General features: G+C 34.4%; 1 protein-coding gene across 2 annotated transcripts; it reads left to right on the forward strand.

The window, feature by feature from the left end:
- Positions 1-1,479: 1,479 nt before the first annotated feature.
- LOC131072263 (heterogeneous nuclear ribonucleoprotein 1) lies at positions 1,480-5,055 on the forward strand. 2 transcript variants are annotated; one of them, XR_009112679.2, is made up of 3 exons: positions 1,480-1,928; positions 2,787-4,123; positions 4,667-5,055. XR_009112679.2 is itself a non-coding variant. In XM_058008394.2 (2 exons), exons 1-2 carry the CDS (start codon positions 1,707-1,709, stop codon positions 3,990-3,992), a joined length of 1,428 nt encoding a protein of 475 aa, XP_057864377.2. In that variant the 5' UTR covers positions 1,480-1,706; the 3' UTR covers positions 3,993-4,358. The 2 variants fall into 2 exon arrangements, 1 of the variants encoding a protein (XP_057864377.2); XM_058008394.2 differs by lacking the exon at positions 4,667-5,055 and having other exon boundaries at positions 2,787-4,358.
- The last annotated feature ends 4,833 nt before the right edge of the window (positions 5,056-9,888 follow it).

The raw sequence follows: 9,888 nt of genomic DNA on the forward strand, positions 1-9,888 counted from the left end.
TTAAAAGAACTTCAACAAAGAGACAAGATGCCAAGGGCAAAGTTATTGCTCAAACCGACCCCCACTTGGCAACAATCACTTGTAGATATGCAAGTCTATGGAGACAACCTTTGAAGAAAAAATATATTTTTAAAATTGTGGGTGGTAGGACATCAATGGCCTAAAGCTCTTTGTAAACATGTAGTTTGTTTCCTTTAGTCTTTTATTGTCTATCGTTTTTTGTCAATTTCACTCTCACAAGATTTTTGAGATTGTGAGTGGTAGGACATCAGTGGCCTAAAGCTCTTTGTAAACATGTAGTTTGTTTCCTTTAGTCTTTTATTGTCTATCATTTTTTGTTGGTTAGAGTCTCACTTCTTGTGAGACTCATTTTGTTTGCATTCATGATTGCTTTGCAAATGGTTTTCGAGCCCTTCATCTATTGTCTATCATTTTTTGTCGGTTTCAATCTCACTTCTTATTAGACTCATTTTGTTTATGTTCATGATTGCTTTGTAAATGGTTTTCGAGCCCTTCGTCTATTTACCTTAATAAAAAATGATTTACTGAATATCCCATATATAAATAGATATTAAACATATTATTAATTTTATTTTATATATAATTTTTAAAATTAATAAATAAATCTCTTTCTTTGTTTTATTAATTTAATATTATAATTCTAATGCTATAATATGAAAATGAAGTCCATATTTCTAGCAAGGAAAACATCAATGGATCAACCTATCCAACCCCATGAATGAGGGATCTCTCCACATTTTTTAAAATAAATGTATTTAAGATAATTATACTAGTTTTATTTTCTTGATGAATTAGATTATCATTGAAAATATTTATACTCGTTTTGTTTTTTGATAAAATAGATTATCATTTATAAAATAATATTTATATTTGTACATTTCTTGGCACTCCCTTACATCATGATGATAGATCACCAAGTGTGATCTGAAATGTTTATACATAAAAATAAAAATAAACACAAACTAAATGATTAATATTACACATATTTTTAAAAATATGAATGAAGAAAAATTGCATCCTTAAAATCAGTATTAACTATGGGGGAGATTATTTGCACCCCTCCTCCCTCCTATACCGTATTTACAAATCTCCCGTGCAAATAATCCCCCTTCTAAAAGACACCCTTAAAATCTACATAAACTAAAACTTGAAACATAAAATATAAAAAAAAATTACAAAACCTCTAAGAAACTGGGATAAACCATTCAACAAATTCTTCATAATTTTGTTTAAACCATTCAAACATTACAAATAAAAAATCAGTTGGTATTAACATTATGGACAGTTATTTTCTAAATATATGGATCCCTCAACGATTACCTAGCATTAAAATACAAAATTTTGGCCATAACAAGGGGACATTATTTAAGCCTTTTAAAATCACCACGTGCCAAGCTGGCATTACGGGGGAGTGTCTGTATATATAATATATATAATCCTAACGCATATACAAAATGGAGTTAAATCATCCTCAGAAGTCCGGATAGGGTTTCTACGCGTTTGGAGAAGCCAAATTCTGAAATGGGCCAAACCAATATATTTATAGTCCAATCGACGGCTCAAACTTGTTCCCCAGCAACCCACATTAACCGTGGATGAGAAGCAGAGGTTAGATATCCATCGTCCGCATCACCCAGGGTTTTTATTTTACACAGGGGACTTTGCAGATTTCCTGAAGATTAGAAATGGATTCCGATCAGGGCAAGCTCTTCATTGGGGGGATCTCATGGGAGACGAGCGAAGAGAGGCTGGCAGAGTATTTTTCCAACTATGGCGAGGTTGTGCAGACTGTGATAATGAAGGATCGCATGACTGGACGCGCCAGAGGCTTCGGCTTTGTTGTTTTCGCCGACCCCTCCATTCTTGATAGGGTTCTCCAGGACAAGCACACCATCGATGGAAGAACTGTATGTTTCTTTTACCTTTTCAGTGCCTTTTCTTTTGAACCCTAGATGAATATGTCTTTTTAAAACCCTCTGTTTTTTGTTTTCTTCTTCTTCTTCTTCTTCTTACCCCTAGTGGCCGTTTGATCGTAGAACTGATGTTTTGCTTCAAGTTTACAGAGGATCCATCTGATTTGTTAACCTCCGTCTTCTCTTTGGCAGATGCCTGCTTAAATCCTAGGGTTCATATCATTTTTCTTTTTTTAATAATATTGCCAAAGACCCGGCAAAGCTTTCCCCGTTTTGTATTCTTATTTATACCGGCATTTTGTTTTTTGGCTCTTCAAATGATCCATGGCGTTTTGTGTAGATGGTGTATGAAATATTAGTTTGTTTGTTTTATTTTATATTTCATAATCTTACCCTGAAAGTACCTGTAAAGCTTCCCCGTCTGAATTGTGTTTTCTTTAGGGACTAGCTTTCTGCAATTAATTTCTCCTTTTGAAATGTTACATGTCGTTTTATGTTGGTTTTGAACGAAACTCTAGATTGCCCCTGTAGTGAGATAACACTCCAGCCAAATTTGCCCCTGTAGGATAAATGATTTCTTATTTTTTTGTTGTAAAAGAAGTTAGAAACATATTAATTGGTATTATTCAATTGCATGGAGAAATAAATTTATCAGAGTGAATCATTTTAATTGAAAGCTACTTAGGTTTGGGTTTTATCATTCTTTCTGTGATTGAAATTTTAAGTTGTTGCCAATAAAAATTGCCTCCTTCCTCAAAATCAGTGTACATGTCTCGTTTTGTTGTAGTTTAGTTGCTTCTTCTTCATCTTGTTGTCTATTGTAATCGGTTCGCACTTGTGTGCACTGTATAGGTGGAAGCAAAGAAAGCAGTTCCCAGGGAAGAGCAACAGAATGCCAGGGCTAACAGCTACAACAACAATGGCGGCCAAGCCTTTGTAGGAGGTGTTGTTAGAACAAAGAAGATTTTTGTAGGAGGTTTGCCTGCAAATTTAACTGAAGAAGAGTTCAAGATTTATTTCCAGCAGTTTGGCACTATTAACGATGTTGTTGTAATGTATGATCATAGCACTCAGAGGCCAAGAGGTTTTGGATTTATTACTTTTGATTTAGAAGATTCAGTGGAAAATGTTTTGCTGAAAAATTTCCATGAATTGAACGGCAAACTTGTAGAAGTTAAGCGAGCATTGCCGAAAGATGCTTCTTCTGGAGGTGGAGGCAGAGGTGGAGGAGGTTATCAAGGGTATAATAATTCTAACTCAAATGTTGGTGGTTATGAAGGTAGGATGGATAATAACAGATACGGGCAACCTCCTGCAGGAAGAGGGGGCTTTCCTTCTTTTCCACCCGCTGGTTATGGTGCCCCAAACTATGGAAGTGGTGGCTACGGTGCAGTTAATACTGGTGGGTATGGCTATGGAAATTATGGAATGAACAGTTATGGAGGTGCACCTCCTGGAGCTCCTGCATATGGTGGAGCTGGTGGTGGCTATGGAAGTACTCCCGTACCAAACTCTGGTTTTGGAAATGGCCCTGTCGGAGCTCCTAGAAGCCCATGGGGTAATGCAGCATCTGCTGGTTATGGATCACAGGCTAACTCTGCAAGCTATGGAACAAATACAGGCTATGGAGCTGCAAACTCGTGGCCTTCTTCTGGTGCTGCTTCTGGGACAGCTGGACAGTCTCCCAGTGGTGGCAATGGTTATACAAATCCAAATTATGGATATGGATATGCCAACAACGAGGGTTCATACAATGCCAATGCAGCTGGGGGCTATGGTGGTCCTGGCCGTGGAGGTGCAACTCCAAACTATAATGCGGGCAATAATGGCGAACAGACAGGAACAGGTGTTGCTTATGCAGGTGGCTATGGAGATCCTCATGGAAACTCTGGATATTCAGACACAGTCTGGAAATCCGGTGTTTCTGATCCTTCTGCAGCTGGCTTCAATGCAGCACCAACTGGTGGTTATGGTGTTCCTCATGCTGATGGGACCGCTAATGGGCAAGCAGCTTATGGAGGATATGGTGCAGCTGGGCGGCAGAGCCAGAGGCAGTGATGCATTGTCCAAGGATTGGATATGTTCTTTTGCCATTTCAGAACTTTCCAGACCCTGGATTCTTAAGTCCTAAAAGCGGCTCGTTACTCTGGCATTTGTCTGTGCAGAGTGGACAGCAAATTTTGGGACTGGTTGGGTTGCTTAAATCCCCCATCTGTTTTAACTAGGTTTTTGCAATTATATAGAACATAGAAAGATAGTCGGGAGAGTTAGGAAGCTCTCTCTGATAATATAGGATCTCTTTGGATCTGTAGTTTTGATTTGTTTCTCATCGAGATAGTTTTATGTTAGCTTTCTATTTATATGCTAGACTAGCTATAGATGTTTATTCATCTGTTTCAAATGACAGTTCTTTATTTTGTTCTACCAAGAGTATTTGTTATCTATGAGCTAGAGTTAAGCTTTGATTTTATTGTGATGGAATTTATTGTTTAACGGCATAGACTTTTTCTTTGAGCTTGGAGTGGGTTAGAAGATTGGGATGCATTAATTTTAGAATCTCAAATAGATTTTAGCAGCTTTACAATGATGAAGATTAGGGGTAGAGTCTAGAGGAGCCATTTCAGCTGGAGTAATTCCTTCAAGTACTCTATCAACATAGATAATGCATACTGGATGTTTATATTTGCCAATGGCATAATATTGTTTCCTCCTTTATGTGCCCTTTTGTACAGGGGATGCTGCTTAAACAGGGACAATTGCCTTTTGTGGTGGTTATGGGATTATGGAGCGCAGAAGGTGGGAACTCTTTTCTCAATGGATTGTTTGGGTAAAATGGATAAACCACAAAAAATCATGCATAACTTCAAGGTGCCAAAGCAATTTTACACCAGAGAACTGCTGCAATTTGTGAATGGATCATTCTTTGATATTATCAAGAAATTCTTCATATGAAGGTCCCTGTTTGGCTGAGATTGTTGCCTGCCCTACAGCAGTGGGCAAGCACTTCACTCTTGTTGTCTGTACTATTGTCCATCATTGGGATATAATCTATCCAACTAGTTCGAATCTATTTTTGATTTCAAAGCAATAATATAACCTTGTGCATAGTTCTTAGGTCTAACTCCAAGATTTTGACTCAAAGATCTTGATCTTTAATTGTTATGACTCGACAAAGGGATCATTTGCTATTTCAAGTTATGTGGTCATATAATTTAGAATTGTAGTCCTAGGATGCATGTAATTTTTGTATATAGGCTATGCCCATCAAATTCCTCCCCACTTGAACACTGTTTCTGGTTGTTGAGCATATTGGACAGTAGGGAGGAAAGTTAAAAAACTTACTTTCTCCTCTGCTATTGCCTTTGTCAATCATAAGTTAGACTGTAGTTGTAGATGTAAGAGGAAGGATTCTCTGTAGCTACCTACTTTTAGGCTGCGCTATCGTTAGTTTAGAAATTCTATTGAAACATCTTAACGAAAGCAACTAGTTTATGCATGGGCTTATGGTATCATGCAAAACAGCACGTCAAAGCATTAGGTAGAAGCATCTCAACAAGCATTTAGGCAATTGATATGAGTGGATCAACTCTGATATGAGCTATAGTAAATCTTCCAGAAATTGTGGGTGTAGAGCCTCACATTGTTTTCCAGGCTAAAATGTCATGATTGACAGATTGGTTTCCAGGTGAAAATTTCATGATTGCTAGATTGAAAGTTACAATGGGAAAAAATGCATATCTACTGGAGAAGTCATTTTTTACTCTCCTCGCTGAAAATTTTAGTAGCTCCATTCGAAAATCTTGAATTTTCTCTGGATCAAAAAGCTGCAATATATTGCGTTCATGTTTGTCACATGGTTTCTAATTCCAAAATGCAGCTCTTGATTGAAGATTTTCTTAAAAAAATGTTTCTCAAGTTTTGTGTTGTACTTCGAACGGTTGATCTGTCTTGTTGAGTTCAGACTGTTTTGTCAAGGATTTTTTCAATGTTTGACCATACAGATACGTAACAAACTAAATCTGTATGTTTAATTTTTTTGCGAGATTTAAATCTCGAAATATCTTAAAACAGAAATTGAATGAAAGTTCTCTATGGCATGTATGTAGTCAATACAAGTGATGCTTAATAAAAAACATGCCATCAAGTGTTTATAATTGTGGAATCTTTTTTTATAGAAGTAATTTGAAAATGTATCAATCATTGTTATGGTGAGAGACAACCTATCTATCAATCATTGTTATGGTGAGAGACAACCTATCTTTGGGGTATTTCTCTAATTAATAACGTTGAACAGCGTTAATTAATGTCCTGACACAAGGGTGGCATTGAAAATAGGAAAATATTTAATGGGATATTGTGGAATGTGAAAGGTTGAATGTGGTATGTTGGTAGGTAAAATATTAAATTAGGTTGGTTGCCTGGTGAGCATGAATGGTTATAAGAACTTTATTAGGTATAAAATATGTTCTCATAAAGCAATTAAAATGCGTCAACATTTTCTCTTGCAAGCTTTAGGTAATGGTTTAAATTATTCAATGATTATAATATATTTTTTACAAACTGAAGGTATTTGTTTTTCTGATCGAGATGAACAATAACAGTTTAAGTTTTGGTGGTAAGAATCACAATGTCATAATCGAAATATTTAACAATGCTAATGCTATTCTAGATATTTAATATTTTAATATTAATGCATAATATGCATTAAAAATAAGAATTTTGGTTGAATGAATAATTAAATATTTCATATATAACATTTTAAGTCATGTAATTAGTCTTATGATTAAGTTAAAAAAGTATTGGATGAGGGAATTGTTGAGGTGTATGAACATAATCAGGTTTCAAGTAGCAAGGTGAGCTAGTCAAGGTGTAATGAAAGGTGAGCTAATTGTTGAGTTATAACACCTAGGTTTGAAGGGCTTACTGAAAGTTACATTTTATGTTATAACACCTAGGTTTGAAGGGCTTATTGAAAGTTACATTTTATGTTGGAAGTTATTTATGGATTAGGGTGTATGAATCATAATTGGGTTTAAGGGTGTAATGAAAGGTGAGCTAATCACTCATTATGAAAGTTTATTTAATCACATAACAAATTTTAACATTCAATATGTTTGTTGAGAGATGATAAAGGTTTATAATAGAAACAAAGGAAAACTTATAAATAAAGTTACATTTCAAGATTCACTAGGTTCAACAAATTTAGGTATGGGCCTTAAATTTAATTTATAATATGGACATTTTGTAATCTCTAGCTCTTATTTGTTATTTCCTAGTCCACTTTTACCTTTCCCGTTCTTCACATGTTGCCACCCTTGTGCATATAGGTGGCACCTTGAAAAAAATAAGCATTACCTTAGGCACATGTGATAATGGTGAGGCCCCTTATTAAATGATTTCACTCATGACTTTCCCTTGGCATTGGGTGCACGTACTTGAAACATCCAATATAACCACCTTTGATGTAGCTTGGGATGTGGATCTCAAAATTCGATGTCACTGCTTTCATGAATCTTCCCAAGACCAATGATTAAATACACAACTCTTTGCAAGTTAGTGTAACAATTAAATTTTAGGCACACAATCCAATTAAAAAATCTTGTTACAATGGAAGCATGCCACAAAACATAATAAATAAAACTTTTTAACACATGGATGCGTTAATAATGCTCATAAAGTGCTATGTTCAATTGCTTATGTTGATGGGTTTCAAACACGCTAGTGCATAGCTAGGTGACTCTTAACTAGCCTAGATGCACGGAATTGAAGTTGCAATGGAAATATGTAATTGGGGTAATGTCAAATGATATGAGACAATTGAAATAGACATGTAAAAGGCATCAAACACAAAACACATTTTTATTTGATGCAAAATTGCTTTGTAGCTTAGGATGCTCTTGCATCATACAACTTGAGTACTTCTAAGGTAAGACTCTTACTAAGATTTTTGGTAACAGTATACCTCAACTATGGATGTTCATGAAGACTCTTCAATTGGTGGTCTTTTCACTTCACTAAGTAATCTTCATACCTTTTAATCTTTTTCTTTGCATTTTTTTTAATACCAACTTTTTTTTTTTTTTTTTTTTAAAACTCTAGCTTATTGCTTTGGTATATTTGAAATATTTGAAATTTATCAACTTTTTTATCAAATCCTTTAGTACTTTCTTTATGATAACCATACAAATGTGAAATATTGAATAGTGGGTGATATATCATATTCTTTGGGTAACTCAAATCTCACAATCTAATGGTTTAATTTTTTTTTCAACTTCTTGTATGCTTCTTGCATAAATCTTTCTTCTCTAAAATAACCCATTTGCATAAATCTTTCTTCTCTAAAATAACCCATGATTGTTCCTTCTTTTCTAATCAATGTACTCCTATATTTACCATTTATCTTCTCTAATTGTTTGCTCATTTTCTAGTTTTTTTTTTCATATGTATTCCACTTCTCTTATGCTCTTCATTTAATTTTGAAATGTTTCTTGGATTGTGACCATACAGAATTTGAAATGACATTCATGTACTACTATTCACTAACTTATTACAGAAAAACTCAGTGTGCAATAATGCCAGGGCCTAACCATATATCCATTTACTTATAAACACTTTAATAAGTTTCCTGATTTTCTATTTACTACTTCAATCTATCTATTGGTTGGTGGGTGATATGTTAAACTTAAAATTAAATTAGAGCTCATATTTTTTACAATGTCTTCCAAAAATGACCAACAAATTTAGCATGCTTGTTTGACACAATACTCTTAGATAATCCATGTAATCTTTCACAATTCTCTAAAAAATAAATCTCCTACATATAAAAAATCATTAGTTTTCTTATAAGCAATGAAATGCGTCATCTAAACTCTATTAGGTACAACTAAAACCTGATCAACTGTTCTAAGTTCATAGAAATCTTAACATAAAATTCATACTAATATCATCCCATTGTCTATGGAATAGGCAACGAGTAATACAATCCAACATTTTGATCACTTCCTTTTCCTACTTGATGAATCATATAACTTTGTACACCTTTCTTAAAACACCGACATCTAACTTAGGCCATTAGTAATTTTCATTCAGTAAAGCCATTGTTATAACAATATCAAAATGATTAGTTAATCCACTAGTATGCTCCTTTCCAATCAAATTCTTTCTCTTGTAACCTCTAGGAATATATAATTGATATCCCTTCAAGAACAAATCATCTTACAAATGAATACAAAATCCAATAACTTTTACAAATGAACTTGTACAATGAAAAGGAAAAAACTATCTTAAAGTGAATACAACAATCTAGTGAGCTCCTTGTATATGCAAGACAAAGACAAAGGAGGGTAGGAGTAGACAACAAACCCTCCCTCCAGAATGTATCACATGTGGAACACTTGGAACAAGTGTGAAGACACGTGTAAAGTTTCTACAGAGAGAAAAACATAAAAAAATTAAGTGAACCTAAGTGTAGTGTGAATAAGTCTACTAGGTAAAATTAAACTAGATAGGTAAAACTACTTTCCAAATGAACACCTTCCTTAAGTGATACTTAGAGAGGAAGTTAAACACTAAAAAAATAGTCTCAACAATGAGGCCTAATGAGGTATGTTTGTATGACGACCCCTAAAGTTGAAATTTAAGGAGAAAGTTAAAACACTAAAAAATGAGTTTTCATAACAAGGCTTGATGAGGTACTTATGTGCAATAAGATACTCCCATAAATGAAGTAATATGGAAAACCCCATGCAAAAAAAACTCTTCTCTAAATTAGAGATTTTGCAAAAGTTTGCACTCAACATAGGGCCCCTCTACAAAAAAATTGCTTTTCACACATAAATGGTTATATGAAATTTTGTATGATGTAGATGCAAAAAAAAATCTATGTTAAAAAATGACAATCAAGAGACAATTTTGTTGTGTCTTCGAAACTCAATGGTTAAGTTGATTTGGTTCT

This window comes from Cryptomeria japonica, chromosome 11 (genome assembly GCF_030272615.1).
Source record: "Cryptomeria japonica chromosome 11, Sugi_1.0, whole genome shotgun sequence".
NCBI classification, from domain to species: domain Eukaryota; kingdom Viridiplantae; phylum Streptophyta; class Pinopsida; order Cupressales; family Cupressaceae; genus Cryptomeria; species Cryptomeria japonica.

What these genes read in the sequence shown, in the direction of transcription:
- LOC131072263 (XM_058008394.2), top strand. Translation starts at nt 1,707, where the DNA reads ATGGATTCCGATCAGGGCAAGCTCTTCATTGGGGGGATCTCATGGGAG. An exon ending in ACACCATCGATGGAAGAACT is followed by an intron (nt 1,929 to 2,786) that starts GTATGTTTCTTT and finishes TGCACTGTATAG; the next exon opens with GTGGAAGCAAAGAAAGCAGT.